General features: G+C 32.9%; 1 protein-coding gene across 8 annotated transcripts; it reads right to left on the bottom strand.

The window, feature by feature from the left end:
- Positions 1-290: 290 nt before the first annotated feature.
- LOC117329290 (palmitoyltransferase ZDHHC15B-like) lies at positions 291-22,491 on the bottom strand. Of its 8 annotated transcripts, XM_033887164.1 has the most exons (14): positions 22,344-22,490; positions 20,605-20,631; positions 20,037-20,131; positions 19,351-19,471; positions 18,592-18,661; positions 18,345-18,377; positions 17,650-17,770; positions 17,191-17,323; positions 15,485-15,611; positions 14,051-14,125; positions 10,026-10,126; positions 6,417-6,474; positions 5,127-5,154; positions 2,721-2,876 (listed from the first exon to the last, which is right to left on the bottom strand). In XM_033887164.1, the coding sequence occupies exons 1-12, from the start codon at positions 22,453-22,455 to the stop codon at positions 6,425-6,427; spliced, it is 1,065 nt and encodes a 354-aa protein (XP_033743055.1). In that variant the 5' UTR covers positions 22,456-22,490; the 3' UTR covers positions 2,721-2,876; positions 5,127-5,154; positions 6,417-6,424. The 8 variants fall into 8 exon arrangements, with proteins under 8 accessions (XP_033743053.1, XP_033743058.1, XP_033743055.1 ...); XM_033887166.1 differs by lacking the exon at positions 6,417-6,474; XM_033887165.1 differs by lacking the exon at positions 6,417-6,474 and having other exon boundaries at positions 5,080-5,154.

Raw genomic sequence — 22,491 nt, forward strand, 5'->3', positions numbered from 1 at the left:
TTTTTTCTGTCATAGTTGTGCTGCAGTGATCATGCATAAAACCCATTATCCTAATATAAATGTCTATTGATAAAAATCGGAGGTATTTTTCAAGGCTAAGCATGCAATGAAGTGTGCAAAAATACACGCACTTTTCATTTTTTATTAGATTTGTTTGGACTATATCTGAAATAGGGTCAGTTACAAATATTCAGAGTTTGAACTATTGTTAGCTAGAAAATTATTGTTTTTTATTGATAAACTTCTGTTCCAACTTACCACCAAATCGAACTGACCAGCAGTTTACTATGTAAAAGACACCTGCCTATAAAGAGCACTTTTCTCTGTTTTCTTGACTGCCCCATATAGACAGGTTTCACTGAATACCAAGATATACCCAATTAATTGTATACAAGGTAAAAACTATGACAAAGGAATTCTTAATATATTGCACATAATTGGATTAAAAACTAGAGGCAAATTTAATACAGAAATTTCAGCAGTTCTTGTTTTTTTCCTAAATATAATAGCAGTATGAACTGGTAATCCAGAAATAAATTGATACTGTCAAGGAACCATAATCAAATCATGAAAGGTAGAAAAAAATCCTGCCCACAAACAACAAATATTACTGTGAATAAGTGTGTAACCTCAAAGAAAGTAACGTTTCGGCCTCATATGACAGGATGGAACAAACATACAGCGGCAAGCTTATTACATGTGGACCAATACAACACGAGTATTAACAGAGGTCTCAAGTTAGATTGGCCAATCTCATTACACCTTAAGGAAATCTTTTTAATTACTTTATGCCAGCTTAACCCTTACATTTTAGTGCAGATTATTTTTTAACGGGAAAAAAAATCTCAAATATAAATATCTTTTAAAGATAGAAATAATTTCTTAGAATTTTTTTTTTGTATTTTTACTAGAAATTAAATAACATTTCACCAAAATTCTGGTATTTGGAGTGCAGCTAGATATCAATTCCTCCAAATTCTTTCTCGAACACAGAAAGCTAATTAAAATACATTGTCTTAGCAACAACACAACACAAACACAACACAAACAATACTACATCTTGGATTCAGCCTCATAACACATCGATGAGATCAGATATAAACATACATTGTATCACATAATGCATATATATACAAATATAATGTTTATCAAGTAGCAGTAGTATATATATAATATATTTATATACATCTAGTCTCAAATATGTTGAATAAATCATTTTGGAGAATATTTTCAAACATTGCTATTTTCCCCTCTCTTTTCCTCTTATCATTACCCATCTATATTTACTATTTCCCTAGCCCACATTATTCTGATATCTTACTGATTTTTTTATATCAATCTGGAAGTGATTAAACCCAGACTAATTTTTTTTAAATCAATAAAAAAATCACAATTTTTGGGACTATCAGTTTCTATGTACACAATAAATGATGCATTGATAAAAACGTCACAGGTAAGTATGTCTAACTAACATTATGTCCTAATAGCAGGTAAGTCTTGTGCTATATCTATCAAATAGTTCCCGACTCGGACAAGAGCTTAAAAACATTCTCAACCAATGATTCATCAAACAGATTTGAGCATAGGTATATATGTATCCCTTTGGAGATAACAGAAGTAACTCTTGGCTTATAAAAAATAAATAAATATGTAAACATCATACAATCAATTAAAGCCACACAAGAAAACCATATTATTACATTATTTATTGGTCAATCAACCCTGTCCCAATGCCAATGTTCCTGGACATAAATTAAATCACAAAGTAACCAATTGACCTTGACCTTGTGAAATGTCCTTAAGCTCAAATGCCACCTACAATTTTACTCACAGCTATACAAGTTGTACCAAGTACACAACTATGCCATTGTTATGAGATTAAAAAAAAAATTAACATAAATATATTTTCATTATCATTCCTGAAGATTATCACAATAATGTATTGCGTTAACAGGTGTCTTTGTGAACTACACCAAATGAATTCTCAAAAATCCTCAAAAGCAGGTGTTTCTAGAAATGGATGATTATCTAGATCCTTTACTAATGTACCTACAGGTAATTAGAACAGACCTACTTCTTGGACAAATCATTGATATCGTTAATTGCTGAAGGAAAGGTTTAGTTCATAGGCCATTGGCAAGAGATGTGACTATCATATGATTAGCTTCCACATGATGTCATCGGTTTCTAGTTGAAATCTTCAGCTTCTTGTACCTGGACACCTCTTGGAAGTTATTATGTTCAGCTGACCAAGTCCAAAACATTGAAGAGAAATTGTCCGGATCCTTAAATATTCCCATGGCTGTTCCACAACCAGTGCTCTCCTGCCAGAGGAAACAATTCACTCACCAAAGAGTGTCATATTAAATTTTACTCACTAGGGAGCACCACCATCAGTCAAAGTTTCACTCACTAGAGGGTGCCACCATCAGTCAAAGTTTCACTCACTAGAGAGCGCCACCATCAGTCAAAGTTTCACTCACTAGAGAGCGCCACTATCAGTAAGATTTTACCCCTAGGGAGCTGTACCATCATCAGTCAAAACTTTACTCACAAGAGTGTGTCACCATCAGTCAGACTTCACTCACAAGGGAGCACAAACCTCGGTCAGATATCACTCCCTAGGGAGCGACACTATCCTTTAAGATTATACTCAATAAGATCATTTTATTAGTAATATGCCACCAGAGGGTGCCTAATATACCGGTATTTATTTTCTCGAAAGGAGGCCACCTCTGTCCCTCTGAGAGTCATTACTGCTTGTCAATCCCTTCACACCAGACAGCACAACCACTGTCTCTCTTCCTCCATCAGCAAGCAACACTATCTTAACTCAAGGTTCATCCCAGTGTTGTCATGGGCACCATAGCTATTTCCTGTAACAAATTCATATAAATTTAAACATACAAGAACTGACTCATTTACTACAATTCATCCTTTTGACTTGGTTTAAGAACAATTAACATTTGGGTATATCCTTACACAAAAACATGCTTTAAGATGAAATAAAGTGATTAGAATTCTTTCTCTCTGGATGGAATAATGATCATGAGATGTAATGCATGAAAAAGTGAAATGAGAAAAGCACCTGGTTACTTAAATTTTTAAAAGCATTACAATGTATCAGTTGATCGTTTTTTAGACTATAATAAAAAAAAGTGGTACCATAACATAAATTTAAGTAGAAATTTGAGTTGACCTGCCCAAGTGAAGGAGTATAGCATTAAGTACATGTTTGTAACAAGCTTGTACCGGTTCACCAATGTAGGAGGTGCTATAGTATTGTTTAATACTTTGATATTGAATTCTAAATATAATACTAGTATAGCATGGCCCCAGCAACTTATTTAGGTCCTTATTTCCCTTTAGTATCTACCTGTAATAATATAGCAGATGTGAACACCTCCAAAAACACCCAAAAGATATTACATTTACCTGTGTATCACGTTAACATTACAGTTATTAAATTTACCTGCGTATCACGTGCACGTAAATTTTTAAACATTACACTTATTAAATTTACCTGTGTATCACGTAAACATTACACTTATTACATTTACCTGTGTATCAAGTTAATATTACACTTATTTCTTACATAAGTCTGATTGAAAATTAATGGTATCAAATACATTCAACTTCATTGATAAAGTCTTAAAAATCTCTATATAGGTGGAAGCACACTTGCCAACGAAGAATGACAGAAAATGATGGGAAGAGCTGTGATGACAATAATTCACACCAACTGTGACATGCAGTAGCTGGGGACTGCAGGAAAGTTAACAGGTTAGTGGGATATTAGATATGGGATCCATGCTGTCGAAGGAAATCTACAGCAAACAATACATATCCTATTGTCTGAAACAATACATATCCTATTGTCTGAATTGTTAAGTATGTTCTGTATATATATTACATCTCCTTTCGACTCCTACAGTATCTGACTCAAACATTCCATCCCTCATACAAACTCTAATAATATTTATTTTTGGCTCCTACAGTATCTGGACTCAAAAGTTCCATCCCTCATACAAACCCTAATAATATTTCTTTTGGGATCCTACAGTATCTGACTCAAAAGTTCCATCCCTCATACAAACCCCAATTACATCTCCTTTTGACTCCTACAGTATCTGACTTAAAGGTGCCACCCCTCATACAAACCCCAATTACATCTCCTTTTGACTCCTACAGTATCTGACTTAAAGGTGCCACCCCTCATACAAACCCCAATTACATCTCTTTTTGACTACTACAGTATCTGACTCAAACGTTCCACACCTCATACAAACCCCAATTACATCTCTTTTTGACTCCTACAGTATCTGACTTAAAGGTGCCACCCGGGGCCCCTCATACAAACCCCAATTACATCTCCTTTTGACTCCTACAGTATCTGACTCAAACGTTCCACCCCTCATACAAACCCCAATTACATCTCCTTTTGACTCCTACAGTATCTGACTCCAGCATTCCATCCCTCATACAAACCTGATTTTTCCTGGTTTGGTAGTTTTGATTTTTTTTTTACCTTCGTTTTCTGACTTAGCAGATCATGGCTATTATTGAGGAATTTAGAGGTCTATAGTCATTGTTGATATTCCTTATTACTAAGCACCATCAACACCATATTCCTTATTACTAAGCACCATCAACACCAAAGTCAAATCAAAGCAAAATGTAATGCTATAATACTGCTAGGAGTTGTCTCCCCTACTACACTCAATGTGTAAGGCTGTACCCTATGAAAAGTGATCTGTGTACACAGACAGGGATAGAAAACAGGCATAGGAACCAATCACACCAGATCAGAAACTGGAGAATTAGACCAAATACATGCAGGCAGTCCAAACTGGGGAATGTTGGTACATCAAGTGTTCTAAACAGTCAATGTGGGAGTCGATTGAAGCAAATGGAATGAAGCTATCAATATATTTTCACTTTAAGTAAAGTTAATGTGTTTATAGAGAGTGGTGATCTCTTGGTCTCTTTATCAGGCTGGTGCAGTAACACTTGGTAAATTAACAAGTTAGAAATGAGGGAGATAAAAAGCAAACTTGGTCGCTGTACATGATATCATACCCATGCCTCCTCTGTCGTAATAATAGTTTAAAACCCACTGTTAATACCTAGCTTGCACAGTATCATCCTCCGATGCTATTATGAAAAATGAAATACAATGTATGATTTATGAGTCAAAAAATCTTGCATGATGGATCTCGAAATTGGAGAAAATTAAACAAATACAATTTCAACCAGGATTACAATAGTGTACAACAATAGAATAAATACAACAATGATGTAACAATGTTTCAGTAATGTTAATTGTGCATGTCCAAATTGCAACAATACAATGCTATACTATACCTAGGCCACCTGGTCAGACTCAGTGTCAATGATAGTGGAGTATACACATTAAGATGTAAAATGTGGGGACAATAATGCAGGCATACTGCTTTTGTTAATAACTTCTTCCTGACATATTCACTCCTTTACTGTATCCTATCAGGCACATGTTATTTAACAAGCATGTCCCCTACCAGCCCCCGCTAAAAATAGTAACATTGACCTTGACCTTTACCAAAAAACTAAAACTTGAACTTGGTCTGTAGCTACTCATACTGAAGTTACATACCAACTTTCACCATGATACCTTGCATGGCTGAGAAAAGTGCGGAAAACTGAGTGGATGAACAGACAGGCAGACAGAGAGACAGAGAGACAGACGAACAGAAAGGAAACCTATAGTCCCCCTGGTCTCACCGGTAGGGGACTAATAAATAGCTGAATACAAGTAAATATAATGTCTGTGTAGCTGAATTAGGAGAGAACAGCTGGCCGACTGACCACTTCTGTTCGACCCAGCTCAGGTCGCCCCTAGGCAAGTATTTAACCCCACTCAGACAACCAAATCTAGTCCATCACTGACACAATATTCCTACTTACAGGTATATATAGTATCTCCTATTCACAACATCACTGTGGTTGGCACATGCTCATTTATGTTTTAAAACAGCTGCTTCTTGGTGGCTTTTTTTGGTAATATGTTTAATTTCTATTCATTTAAACATATTATGAAGCAGTTATTTTATACTGTTGAATGAATTTCAATATGATTAAGGTTGATGATTATATCAGCTAATATCAAACTAAAGTAAACTTCTCCAAATCTTCTTGCTTTTCATTGAAAATATATCAGCTACACTGTAAGATGCCAACTTATGAAAACTAGACAATGTAATCAGGAGGAAATAATGGACGATTACCTTACAGACGTAAATTCTGAGGAATTTGATTCTACCTGACGATGTTTACAGAGAAGGACATACAGCATACGAGATATAATTTCGACCATATCTGTTTGTTCCATGCAGGTTTATAGAACACAGACCATGCAGAAACAACCAACTCCTACAAACCTGCAGCATCAATCTTGAGACATGGCTATTAACTGTTGACTAGAACCTGTACTGTCTCCTAAAACAGAAATCTCAGCTACACATTTTCATGTGACCCAACATGTAGGGATTCTAAGGTTTTTTGTATTTATTTATTCTGTAAGGTATCGACAACAGAAAACTTTGCTACATTTCATATGTTTACCAACTTCTAGGGGTTAAAGTGTTTTTTTTTTCATATCATCTTCCTTCATGGACACAATCCCCTTGCTGGGTTCTCCTAATTGATAGGGAGGTAACAGAGTAACAGTACCTTTTTTCAACAGAGACTATTGGTTTGGAGGGGAAAGCAGTTTCAAATAAAAAAAAAAACTTCCATGTAGAGACATACATTTGATATTACCGGGTAGCAACACAATCATATGGAGATCACTTTTATACAAACAAGAGAACTTGGTTTGATTGACAATTTATGGCATACCAGGACACTTATAATGGGCAAGCTGAGACGTACCATAGATCATCACAAATATATCACTAATTCTAAACTGTAATTAGAAATGTTGATGAATCCTCGGCACCAACAGAACTACCAGAACTATTGTCTGACCACAACAAACCATGAAGACTGTTATACAATGTTATCTTAATTCTGCTGAAGTTATCATTTCTGTAATTTTTTTTCCCTTAAAAAAAAAAAAGTTACAAAGCAAATTAGGATAAAAACGAATACATTTTACATGAGAATTCATTTTAAATGATAATATGAGAAAAATTGAGTTACTAAGTGAAAAATGAGGAGAGTGAAATAACAAGGGCAGTGAATACATAGCCTTCCACAATTACGCCTAGATTTATGTAACTAGAGACCTCATACAACCCACAGGGACTTCTTCTATACTAATGATATAATAACACCAAAACATCTTTAAAAAGAAATCATTTTCTTTTTCATCCTGTTTTACCTTTTATAAATTGAGGTTTTCTTAATACTTTTCTCTCCTAATATTTACATGAAAGTCTACCTGTACTTAATATTTACATTAAAGTCTACCTGTACCTAATATTTACGTAAAAGTCTACCTGTACCTAATTTATACGTAAAAGTCTACCTGTACCTAATTTATATGTTAAAGTCTACCTGTACCTAATTTATACATTAAAGTCTACCTGTACCTAATTTATACATTAAAGTCTACCTGTACCTAATTTATATGTTAAAGTCTACCTGTACCTATTTTATATGTTAAAGTCTACCTGTACCTAATTTATACATCAAAGTCTACCTGTACCTAATTTATACATCAAAGTCTACCTGTACCTAATTTATACATCAAAGTCTACCTGTACCTAATTTATATGCTAAAGTCTACCTGTACCTAATATTTACATTAAAGTCTACCTGTACCTATTTTATATGTTAAAGTCTACCTGTACCTAATATTTACGTTAAAGTCTACCTGTACCTAATTTATACATTAAAGTCTACCTGTACCTATTTTATATGTTAAAGTCTACCTGTACCTAATATTTACGTTAAAGTCTACCTGTACCTATTTTATACATTAAAGTCTACCTGTACCTAATTTTTACATTAAAGTCTACCTGTACCTATTTTATATCTTAAAGGGTTTTGGACACATAGGGTATTTTTCCATTTTCTGTTAGCCCGACACCATAAATGTTGGCCGACACAGGTTTCCCCTCGCCTTACAAAGCTGTTTATCTATTTTAGGCCAGTTGGGGGATATTGCTGCTGGCTGAAAAATTTTAATGAGCTAGGTGGTCACGTGGTCCGACGCGTCATCTGGTTCACCTCACCAGTATCACTAGGCTAGAATCTGTCTTGTTATATGCATTTATAGAGGGAAACTTCAAAGAGCCCCATATTATTTTGTAAACATTGAAAGCAATGACAGTGAATGTCCTGATTTTATCATCTTACATGTTTAGATTTTCTTTCCACACCTCATGTCTGTAATTGTATAATCAAAATAGTAGACCAGCGGACAATATCACAACCTTGGTAATTTACTAATATCACATTTCATCTTTTTATTTATTTTTTATTTTAAAAACCCAAACAATGGCATATACACTATAGGTCTACTCAGAGATGTAAATATCACATATGTGATATATACATCTCTGGTCTACTATACAGTGAGGTGACAAAATGATCTCACTTGTGCAGTCTTTTTACGGTGATTAATTTTCCTAGCATTGTTAACCATTTTATTTTTGGCATAATTTGATAAGATTTTGTACACTTTTAAGAACATGTTTTACCCTTTCCTGACGTAATATTAACATAAAAATATCCATTTCTTAATTTTGCAAGATAAAGATTTGATAAAAATGCAGTAATTTGAAATACAGTTGTCTCATCCTGATGTTATTTAATTAGATAGTACGTAATCACAGAACTGATTTTTTTTTATCTAAGACGATACATGGGTTTATTGTACATTGAACTTTGAGGATTTCCTTTGTACATATTAAATCAAGAATTTTTAAATATTGGTTGAAATTAAAGTGTCCAGATAATTTTTTACTCAAAGCATGTTATGATGACATGTTGGAAACTAAAGATCCTTGGATTCTTTATTTTGAATCAGTAACTTTGAACTGTCAGTCTTGGGTAAATGTTTGAAGAAATCAGTTACTGTTCTGATCAATTTTACAGTAATGTATTCAAACAACGCCCTTTTTTGACAATTTCCTTAAAGAATGCTTTATGAAGGTTATGAAGGAAATGTATTTGATGTGGTGAAAATGTTACGCAGACATTCGTATTGATTTGATTAAAACATATCATTTTAAATACTATAGTATGTTTAAACGTATTCAGTTACTCAAAGTAGAAAATATAAAAGAACTTAACAATTTAGGAAAATATTTATCACTAGCAAATAAACTAAAGGAAAGATTTTTTATAAGATTTTAAATAGAATATATTCATTTTTAATGATTATTTCTCTGTTTCCCTGTAACAAATCTGACAAATTAGCTTATTGAATTATAAATCATGTAAGAGTGGATGCCTTTGTCCATTAATGTTATATACTATTTTATCCAATAAGTTGTAAAACTTATGGAATAAAGTTGAATTTAATACAGTTGTTAAATGAATAACGGGATCATCACTGGAGTAAATGTAAAGTATTCCCACATCACAAAACCTTTGGTAGATAGTGTGTAAATAGTGATTTAATGCGACACACATTTGGGTGTTTATAACGTTAGTTATACTATCATCTCGGCAGCAGTGAACCTGTGACCTAGGAGGCTGACCGACCTCGTTATCAGAATGAAATTTTGCATATAGGTCAGTTGTCCAGATGGGCCCATGCTGTGCCCTGTATCTCAGCGTGTATATACACAACCCCAGGAGTGTGAGGGTAATTTGACTGGCTTTTCAGAAAACCAACCTATAGACAACTTTAACCTTTTTGTGTCTAAAACCCTTTAAAGTCTACCTGTATCTATTTTATATGTTAAAGTCTACCTGTACCTAATATTTACGTTAAAGTCTACCTGTACCTAATATTTACGTTAAAGTCTACCTGTACCTAATTTTTACATTAAAGTCTACCTGTACCTAATATTTACATTAAAGCCTACCCGTACCTAATTCTCCTCCTTCCTCCATCCACCTCTGTCTCTCAGCCAGCAGACCATCACTGTCCAGGTCCACGGTCCGGGTAGGGTAGTTTACACCATCCCCCACACTGTAACACAATTATAACATTGAAAACCATATTACATGAAATATTCAAATTTCCAGCTAACAATACATTCTAAACAATAACTTTATTTTAACCTTTTACAAGAAACTTTTCGTAAAAAGTGGTCATTTTTCTGTTTTATCTTGCATAACTGCTATTCTATACTAAGTACATGTAAACAGCAGTCCTCATGGAGACTACTTTACGATCTGGTAAGTCAATGAATCAAAAACAATGAATTTGGCAATCAGTAAAATATTGTATTGTAGTTAACAAATCAAGGCAATAAAAAGACTGCCTAAGAGTTTAAGCCTAAAACAAAGCTTAGAATTTTCCAAAGAATATTATTTAAATGTCTATATTTTTCAAGAAGATATCAGGATGTAGAAAATGTTTGTCACAATTTATTTAGACATATGAATTGGAGAAATAAGTTTCATGCAAGAGACACAGAGATGATTCAGTGAAAAGCTTAAATGCAAGACATGCATTGACTTGTAGAAGCTAAATGTTTCAAAAAGTTAATGATCGGGTAAAATTTATATGCTTAATTCAATCTGCAGATAAATATCAGGAGTGATTTAAATTATCATGTAACATGTATTGTTATTTTGATAAGTTTATAAGCATTAAAACATTTTAAGTGAAAAAGAAATATATTGGAATGTAACTGCATTGTCTGCATTAAATATAGAATTATGAACTTCCAAAGAATCATTTTATGTCTTTTAGTTTTTCTTGCTTAAACTTACGAATAAACCAAAACATAAAAAAAAAAAAATCCAGATTCTACATTATTTAGCATATAATACTATAATTTTTGGCTAAAGCAATCATAACATAATGACCGAAGCAGCTGACAGCTCCTTAATATTTTGAGACCAGAGTGCCCCTTCCAATCCCACAGCTACTGGAACAATATAAGGTTAGCTCTGTAGAGACGAGAAAAATAATGGCTTTCATATACTATATAGAAATGTAAATGTATATTAAGCTGTTTAGTATAATAATAATAATAAAAAAAAACAAACAAAAAACTCAACAATTTAATGTTGAATTTAAAATAGAAATCTATGCTACAGAATCGAAGCATCAATAATTTTACATATCAATGGGAAAAAAAATAAACGTATACATGGTAAATAAAATAAACAAACAGGGTTTAAGGTAAAACTAAGGCCAAATGAAAATCATTTTTTATGATGACTGTTATATTCTGAGAGAGATATCAATATGAATCACCTGGAGTTACATACATGGATACTTTCACCTTGAATAACGAAACATAAATAATTAATCCCAGATATTTCTCCTTCATAATTATCTGTAAAACATTTTACAATCGTCATCTGAGAATATTTGCATTCATTTTTGTACTTTAAATGACATTGACAAAAATTCCTATTGGGAAATGAGCAAACTTCTGTTGTTACATAAATTATATTCAAGGATAAGATATTATATAACAGTTCATGTATATAGAGGTGTCTAATTACAACAGAAGATACACCCTTAACTAAGTTAGACATCACTAGCAAAAGCTACTGTTGAATCGGGAGCGATAACGAAGCTACTGTTGAATCGGGAGCGATAACGAAGCTACTGTTGAATCAGGAGCGATAACTAAGCTACTATTGAATTTGGGAGCGATAACTAAGCTACTATTGAATTTGGGAGCGATAACTAAGCTACTATTGAATAGGGGAGCAATAACTAAGCTACTATTGAATTGGGGAGTGATAACGAAGCTACTATTGACTTGGGGAGTGATATCAAAGCTACTATTGAATTGGGGAGCGATAACGAAGCTACTATTGAATTGGGGAGCGATAACTAAGCTACTATTGAATTGGGGAGTGATAACGAAGCTACTATTGAATTGGGGAGTGATATCGAAGCTACCCTTGAATTGGGGAGTGATATCAAAGTCACTATTGAATTGGGGAGTGATAACGAAGCTACTATTGAATTGGGAGTAATATGGAATTCATCCAGAAATATGCAAATTGAAACCGATCATAATTGAAATTAACACCACAACTACTTGAAATTAGTTTGTTAGTAAAAAAAATATACATATAAACCTTAGCAACTACATTTTTTTCATTTATGTGAAAATCTCCAAAGATTGAGATGGTGGTTTGGTAATTTTCTTCTCTTTAACAGAAATCATATATATATATAGTATTACACTGTGTTTCCTATCTATACCACATCACCATTCACTGTATTAAAGAAGACACCCAAACGTTAACTCACTGTCAAATTAAAAAAGCATCATCAGTGTCTTCTTAAAATGTTGTTTCTTTAAATTTAACTTCATACCAAAAAATAAAGGAAAATCAGAAAATCTTCAAAAGCCTGTTTAAATCTGAAACTTTGGAAAAGACTGAATTCTTATTGAAATTTCAACAACAAAAAATGTTTTAATTTAACAATAGTACACAAATCCAGTTCGTTTAACCATACAACAAAAACAAATTAAAAGAGAAGAAAATATAAAACCAGCGGACATGCACCAGAGTAAAAGCAAAATGGTCAGAATTCTTAATTTACTTGAGACCTAGCCAAACATAGGCAAATGTATGCGAGAAATTGTATATATTCCATAAAGAAACCTCACACCAATTCACCAGCTACAACATTACAAATTCAATATTTTAACATCCCAACCACACTTTCTGACCATTTCCCTTCAACATACAATGGTAGGAAACATATATACATCAATAGAAAGATGCATTATCCTCAAGGACTGTTTGATAGAGTTATCTCCCCTCACAGGAAAATTAAGTGAAAACATGTTTGTGTGTGAACTGCTTCAAAACTTTATAATTTATATCTATGAGTCAAAGTATAGGCTGCTTAAGAACTTTTATAATTGGGTCAGGCCAGAGTGCTGAGATTAATGAAGGCCATAACATTATAAAGGCTCATCATTATAAAGCAGCATAAGATCACTAGATAGCTCCTTAAACCCTGGCCAGATGTAAACTTTAATGCGTGACAATACAAAAGCAGCCAGTCTGTGCATTGTATTCCAGAAGTGCTATACATACCGCATGTATAATAACAAACATAGAGTATGGTAAATACTATTATATCCCAGAAACATCAAAAATTGTATTATGTACTTTTTTAATTTTTAACAAGAAAACTGAATACACACAAACATATATATATAGCGCTATTATACTAGCTGATGGGAGATGAAATTTACAGTAAATAACTACATAAATTAGTCAATATCCAGTTTATCGTTTACCTGAAATCATAATAAATATAGTAAATATTACAGAATTCGCTTTTTTTATCTGGCATACACCAGGTAAAATAATATCTGGATATTGTATACATACATCACTACAGCAATTAGCAGATTAAAGTACCTGTTGGTGTGAATACCTAAACCAGTCAAGCCCATGCATTTAGTACCCTTAGTCAGACAGCACAACAGTGTCAACCAAACAGTCATTCTAGTGTAAGCTACAGACAAGGTACTATTAAATGGTTAACTGTTAAATTGGAAAGAGTTGTAAAAAATACTGGTGTTTCGAAAATCTGATAGAATACTCCACTCCTTAACACAACTTTCTTTTTATTTGTCAAGATCTATCAATACCAAAAACAAATCCAGTGAAATATAAACTTCAATGCATATTATTGTACATCAAAAAGATTCCCGGAAATGTTGGTTACAGTGAAAGGCAACCAGAATATGACTTTTAAAATTTGACTTGAAATTATTGTAGATCTCAACAAGTTCAGAAATAAAGTTTATGTTAATGAGGCGCAGTAGAATATCTTATTTTCATTCGACAGAGTTGCAGATGCAGAGCGTTAGTCTGGGTCATATATGACAAAGCTATGATAATGCAAATATATAGTAATGACGGTATCACACTACGAAGTGAAGTCAGAGCTAACCTTTGTGTTTTACCCATTGTTTGGTACGTATTAGCTTGCTTCGTGCGAGTAGGAAAGGACACCCCGTCTCTTTGACTGTTATCATGGTAACCAACAAAACAAACAAAAACTTCTGTTACATTTTTCAATACATTTCATACTTAAAAACATTCATCTTGATATCCATCTCATATCCTTATTTTTATTTGTAGCACAGATTTCTAATCGAGTTTGTATCTAGACTGAATGTTAATCAAATTTTTCACAGTACACACCAACATTTGGAACTTGTATCACAGTACAGTATATATATATTTCATACAGTACATGTACTTAAGTTTTAGTCATAGCGATATGGACTAAGAGTGTTGGGACTTATTTTCCATAGCATATTTGTATCTGGTACCTTAAAAGGCAACAAAAAAAAAAAATTTATACAGACTACCTTGATGCTACCTTTAGAGAATATCCTCGCTGTCAGTGTGTATATTTAAATTAGCATGCATATGGATTACAACGCCAATTATCAAATGTTTCACATTTTCAATTAGCCAGACTTTGTGATTTAAAAGAAAACAAAGTCTTTTTCGTTTTTTTATTAATTACATACTGAATGTAGGAAAACTAAACATTCATACTGTCACATGGTTTCAGTTAAAAATAAAAGTGATTCTACCAGAATCACAATGGTATAGTCTGACGCTTTGGTTGGATTGAAAGTTCATAAAACACATGGAAGATTAAATCATTACTCTTTCTTAAAGGTCATAACAAAATGGTTCAGAATTTTCTTATTGTCAACTTTTTAACAAGCAGGAATGCAAGGACTTAATGAAACATAGAAATATTTTATGAAATTTAAGTTGAAAGGAAATCCATTTTCAACAGAATAATGATCATTTTACATTGAAACGACAGGCAAACCAAAGAGAATTATTATCAAAAGCATAGCATAAAGCAAGCCTAGGTTTAAGGTTTCCACACATTGTCTTAACATCCAACTGAGTTGGATAGCAGGTACTTCAAATGAAAACTTATATCCTGTATTTTTCTTCAAACCTCAAGATCTGTGACAAATCTACAAAGTTTTTATGTTCATTGCAAGACAAAATAACATGGGCTGTCAGTAATTAACTGGGGCCTTTTTCAAAAATTAGAATTTCGCTCCCTCTCTTATTTCTGTTAACATTCGAGTCAGATAACATTTTCTATATACTTATCACCTCCTGTCCCGCGGTCCCGATATCTGTTAACATTCGAGTCAGATAACATTTCCTATATACTTATCACCTCCTGTCCCGCGGTCCCGATATCTGTTAACATTCGAGTCAGATAACATTTCCTATATACTTATCACCTCCTGTCCCGCAGTCCCGATATTTGTTAGGAAACAGATGCTCTCTATTGTTAGCTATCCAACATACACATTCTTAGAATCATGACAAGATTACTTACGTTGAAAATATAGGTAAAAACCATTGCTTCTTTGTTTCACCAAAGACTTCAATAAAGTTACTATACTTTCCCAGACTGAAGCCATTTTTATCTGGACCGCTTTGGAAAATAGGGGATCTAAACGCCTCTGAAAAACATAAAACAAAATACAATGAAATATTCAATATTTACCAGAATGTTGATTCAAGCTTAAACATTTAGGCAAAACAAAATGATGGGAGGTAAGAAATACTGCTTTTATGTAATATTTTTGCCATTTGTTTTTTGTTTATTTTGAATATTAATGAATGTTTTATCTGACAGTAATTTACTATTTACTGTGACTGTACTTCAGCTAAAAATTCTGTGAAATGCTATTTCATTATCCTATCAGGACACAATTAGTCTACTTTGTGTCAAAATTGATATGTTGGTTGTAAGGCTTAAAACAGTCATTTGTTTGAAGTAACAATGGTTTATTTGAAGTAACAATGGTATATTTAAAGTAATAATGGTGTATTTGAAGGTACAATGGTTTATTTAAAGTAATAATGGTTTATTTAAAGTAACAATGGTATATTTGAAGTAACAATGGTTTATTTAAAGTAACAATGGTGTATTTGAAGTAACAATGGTGTATTTGAAGTAACAATGGTGTATTTGAAGTAACGATGGTATATAAGATATATATCTGTAACTTCTAGGTTCTGTTGTAGTTTTGTTAAAGAGACGACATCGTGAAGCAGTGGTTTAGTGCTTCAGATATTCTTGGCTAGGCGGATCAGGAGTTTTTTTTAGATATTTGTCTTATTATAAAATATACATCAAATACAATGTTGCTGTTAATCTAAAGGATGTTAATTATCAATTGTAATAGCACTGTGACTAATATATACCTGTGGTGTGTAATATTTATCTGTGTAGGCTAATATTTACCTGTGGTGTGTAATATTTATCTGTGTAGGCTAATATTTACCTGTGGTGTGTAATATTTATCTGTGTAGTCTAATATTTACCTGTGGAGTCTAATATTTACCTGTAGAGTCTAATATTTACCTGTGGAGTCTAATATTTACCTGTGGAGTCTAATATTTATTTGTGGAGTCTAATATTTACCTGTAGAGTCTAATATTTACCTGTGGAGTCTAATATTTACCTGTGGAGTCTCATATTTACCTGTGGGGTCTAATATTTATCTGTGGAGTCTATTTATCTGTGGAGTCTAATATTTATTTGTGGAGTCTAATATTTACCTGTAGAGTCTAATATTTACCTGTGGAGTCTAATATTTACCTGTGGAGTCTTATATTTATTTGTGGAGTCTAATATTTACCTGTGGAGTCTAATATTTATTTGTGGAGTCTAATATTTACCTGTGGAGTCTAATATTTACCTGTGGAGTCTCATATTTACCTGTGGGGTCTAATATTTATCTGTGGAGTCTATTTATCTGTGGAGTCTAATATTTATTTGTGGAGTCTAATATTTACCTGTGGAGTCTAATATTTACCTGTGGAGTCTCATATTTACCTGTGGAGTCTAATATTTATCTGTGGAGTCTATTTATTTGTGGAGTCTAATATTTATTTGTGGAGTCTAATATTTACCTGTGGAGTCTAATATTTATTTGTGTGGAGTCTAATATTTACCTGTAGAGTCTAATATTTACCTATGGATTCTAATATACATCTGTGGAGTCAAATATTTACCTGTAAGGTTACACTTACCTAATGTAGATCTGTTACTGGCTGTAAGGTAACAGTGATATCCAAACAGAGAAATCAGACTGATCCCAAACATGATTGAAACGAAGAAGAGGAATAACACATGAAACTTGCCCATGTCTCTGTTTCCTTCACCCTGTCAGTAAGTAAATCAAAGCATTAAACATTTCTGTTTAAAAACACACACAAACACATCAAAACCTGACAAATACCTGCCTTAACAGTAGTAACATGGAAATGGGACCTGGTCTATGTTTCACTTTCATGTTTTTCATAACCACTTACTGACTAAAAGTTATTTTAATATAAGAATACAAAAATATATACAAGTCATATTGCTTTCAATTTGATAAAAATCTGCATTAATATTACATTGTCAGAATAAATTAGGCTATAACATCTTCCTATTTTAATTAATTGGATTATAACATAAATACATAAAATGAAATTGTATGAACTTACCGACCAAAACAAAATGAAATATTTCACAGATGTAGCAGCTACATAAAGACAGTATATAAGGGCGTAACCCAAAAACTGTACGAAAAACTTGTAATTTGTGAACCCCACACAATTGTTAACCCTGAAAAAACAAACACAAAAATTATATTGATAGTTTTATCAGCCCGAGGGCTATTCCAGTAAGATATACATCCCGCAGGAGGAAGCCAAACAAACAAAGACAGAAATTCTATACATGGTGGGTGCTGGAGAAAATACAGTCTATCATACAGTACTGTTTGAACTAAATCACATCTATGGGTGGTCCCTGAAAGACAAACATGGCGTCCTCCCGTTGGGTAGATATTTTACTGGAATAGCCTTCATACAAGTACCGGGTACGTACTAGGCTAAAAAATAAATGATAATTTCTAGGATAGTGACTGCATAATATTTTATATTCAGCAACATGTGACCCATCAGTCCTTGGTGGCAGGCAGCTACATATAAACCTAACTACATGTACAGCTACTAAATATTTACTAGGATTATCTTGTAATGACAGAAGATATTTTTCATCAAAAGGAAAGTATTAAACCTAAACAGTCTAAAAATATACCACAGTAACATTTGTGTGGATAAATATGAGGCATCACTTGCGAGGTTCAGCAAAATATTCATTAAATCACCATCAGACAGCCTTCCATTACACTTACCATGGACAGTGGTGGTCCATCTTTAGTACACACCTGGAATGATAAAATCATCAAAAAATTATGACTTGTCTACCTGAAACAGCTTTTGATCTTAAAAGGCTGAAAACCTCATTTGAAGTGATAAGGCTAGCTGTAGATATTTCTCTCTCGAAAAGTCATTTTCTTTAACTCTGTTATTGTTTCCTCAGAAATAAACAAATCAGTATCCTTTGTTAACACCAAAGGGGATAACTACAGTCATACTTACGCCCCACACACAGAACAATGATGACATCTGTCTGGTTTTATACATTTACACTTTTCACAATAACGTGGCACTGTAAACAAAGAGGAAGCAAAGTCAGAGATTGTAGCCCGACTAATTAGACTAACTAAACTATGAAGACACGGTGATTATTTTAAATTGTATTGTCTCTAGAAAGTTTGCAAGATTGATATTTGAACAACTGGCTAAAAACAAATTTACCAATTTCGTAACATGTAGAATAAGCAGATTTACTTACATCCTTACAAACAGGACATACCTTTTTTTGGTAATGATTTACTTACATCCTTACAAACAGGACATACCTATGTTTGTTAATGAATTACTTACATCCTTACAAACAGGACATACCTATGTTTGTTAATGAATTACTTACATCCTTACAAACAGGACATACCTATGTTTGTTAATGATTTACTTACATCCTTACAAACAGGACATACGTATGTTGTTGTTTTTATGATTTACAGTGCATTCCGCTTAATTGGGTAGCCTATTTGCGGGGCCTTTTTACCTGATTAACCGGCTTATGCGATTAGCCGAAAATGCATGTCGCCATCTTAGATTCGGTCCGTTATGTTGTCTTAATGAGTTGGATCGAGTTTGGATGAAAATATTGATGTTTATTATTGTTATTAATGGGTGTTTTTGTTTGTGGTCTTACCAATGTCGAATGGTCCAATTACTGTACTTACATCCTTACAAACAGGACATACCTATGTTTGTTAATGAATTACTTACATCCTGATGATGTTCTGTTCACTATTGGCAGATCCTTGGCAGCATTCATTAATATTGCCTTTTGTACGTCTTCATTTGTTTCTCTTGTCAGACGGTCCGAATCTTGTTTATTTAAGTAAAACTACAACAATAAAATTATTGCCAATCTAAATATCTTCTACTTCAAACAAAGTACAAATTAACAAATACGTTATTACTGGTATTTGAAATCATAAACATCCATCTTTGATGGAAACAAAATTATTTGTTTAAAAAGAATTTTTTTTTTATTGAAGTTCCTGTATTTCAAAATTAGATCTGGTCTACAATTGAACAAATAAAGACAATTCAGAAGTACTCATAAGATTATGTCCATCGCAAAATTGTACTGTAATTAGTGCAATCAAAAGACAATCCTTATGAAATAATCAAATTTTATTTTCAAACAATGCTGAGAGGTTGAACACAAGATGTCTTGCAGGACACAAACTTGTCTACTTGAGTACTGGGATTAAATCCTTCTGACTGGGCACACTGGTAAACTAGTGTAACACAGTTGTAAACTAGTGTAACACATATACCTGGTGTGTAATACATACCTGACGTGTAATACATACCTGGCGTGTAATACATACCTGACGTGCAATACATACCTAGCGTGTAACACATACCTGGCATGTAATATATACCTGGCGTGTAATACATACCTGGCGTGGGACTTTGCCTGGAGCAGCCATTATAGTTCGAGCATATGACCACATAAACAGGATCAGCAGTGGATGGTACAGGATCAGGTATACAACTGGAACAAAGTGTACATACTGGTCATAATATAATACACTACTAATTACATCAAAATTAACGTGTGATCATGATCAGTAGCTGCTGAGTATACAGAACAGACGCCGACATTGATATTGCTATTAAACTTTCAATGCTTTCTGATATATGTGTACTAAAATAAATATTCTTTTTACCATTTCAAAACATAGAAAGTTGTTTTTACAACAATTTTGATTGATATATTTGAATAATGCACAAGAAATGTAATACACAAACAATAATCATGATTACCTGTTTTTGTCTTGTGTGCAATTGCAATTGCATGGTAATTATATAGAAGTTATATGTTATTAATATATATACAAATCAAAAATACAGCTGTATATATCTTTTTAAATAATGCTCTATACATTAATATGATTTAATGGCATGTATTTTCATTTTGAATTCACAAAACAAAATTTACTATCGTTTATTTTCATCTGTACTGACCTTTTTCTATTATGCTGGGAACTGTTACTGCAAAACATAAAACAATGGCATTATCATTTGAACTCTTGTATATTTGTAATGATACATTTGGTTGTTTGTATATTGTAATGATACATTTGGTTGTGTGTATATTCTAATTATATAATGATACATTTGGTTGTTTGTATATTTGTAATGATACATTTGGTTGTTTGTATATTGTAATGATACATTTGGTTGTTTGTATATTGTAATTATATAATGATACATTTGGTTGTTTGTATATTGTAATTATATAATGATACATTTGGTTGTTTGTATATTGTAATGATACATTTGGTTGTTTGTATATTGTAATTATATATGATACATTTGGTTGTTTGTATATTGTAATGATACATTTGGTTGTTTGTATATTGTAATGATACATTTGGTTTTTTGTATATTGTAATTATATAATGATACATTTGGTTGTTTGTATATTGTAATGATACATTTGGTTGTTTGTATATTGTAATGATACATTTGGTTGTTTGTATATTGTAATGATATAATGATACAGTGATTTATGTCCCTGTCACACATACAGTCTTGGTATTGAACACTATGATATGTCCACAGCTACTATCTTATATGCTTGTAAACCTACACCAAAATGTAAATACATGTTACATATAATTGTTAAGAGTATAATGTACATTGTAGGTTGTGATGCACAATATTATTACCCACAAACTAGGGTAGTAGATCCAATAAGAACAATATATATTAGACCTGTGAAATTACCATATATTATAGATATGGTATATTTAGAGAAAAACAAAAATGGACATATTGGAATAAAAGAGGAAAAACAACTTCAGTTTGATTTTTATTCAAGTGTATGTTGATAAATAAACTACATTGATTTTTCTCTTTAATATGTTCGCAATCACAATTGCTTTAAAAAAAACTCTGTGGGATTTATTAAAGACTAAAATGCCACAAAATGTTCTTTACCCTTTTACTATACATATGGTCATATCGAGACCTAGATCACTAGTATTTTAATCTGAAGGACATTTAACGAACCGCATTTAACAAGCAAGTGGCCGAGTGACTATGCCAGTAAGACACAAATGTACAGCTGATAGTTATATCATGATGTCCAGCCCAAAATGATTGGATGATATTATCTGTTTATGTTAAAATCGTGTGTGTCCAAAAACATGCTATCAACAGACAAAGAGCGTGCGATTTTTATTACTATTTGGAGACATGAAGTCGAATGGGGGGGGGGGGGGGGGGGGGGGTGTAAACATTGTGATATTGCAGCCAAGAGTGATCCCTGACAAATGGTACCGTATGTTGGCCTTAGTCCTGCTTGTACATCTATCATATGAAATAACCGACACTGAAAAGTACAGTCATTAAATGTTCAGTAGTGCTGTCACGCGCATGAAGTGAAGTTAACTTAAATCCCGTGCTGATATCACGTACGTAAGGTTAAAACTACGTAATAACTTCTACATAAAACCTTATGGAAATAATAAGTACCCTTCTACAACACGGAAATGTTTCAATAAGGAATGTTATCAACGTGCAATTATCAGAGTTCAAAAATGAAGTTCATCTATATTGTCCAGAAACCAAGGATATCTAATCGATTTTACACCAAAATAGGCCAAAACATAAATAGTGTGTCAGATCAAGAAATGTCAAATCATGCTTTGCTTTAAATCGTTGATGGGAAATAATGTATCGATCATCGTGGAACTTACGAGCACAAAGTTGGACAACGTATGCATAATACGACCATACAACAACAGCCGTTATAAATACGACTGGAAACCATCGAACAACATCACAGCACAATCTCAGTGCGTTCGCCATTTCGATGTTTCTCTTCCGGCATCAAGTTTGCGATGT

Source organism: Pecten maximus, chromosome 6 (genome assembly GCF_902652985.1).
Source record: "Pecten maximus chromosome 6, xPecMax1.1, whole genome shotgun sequence".
In the NCBI taxonomy this organism is placed as follows: domain Eukaryota; kingdom Metazoa; phylum Mollusca; class Bivalvia; order Pectinida; family Pectinidae; genus Pecten; species Pecten maximus.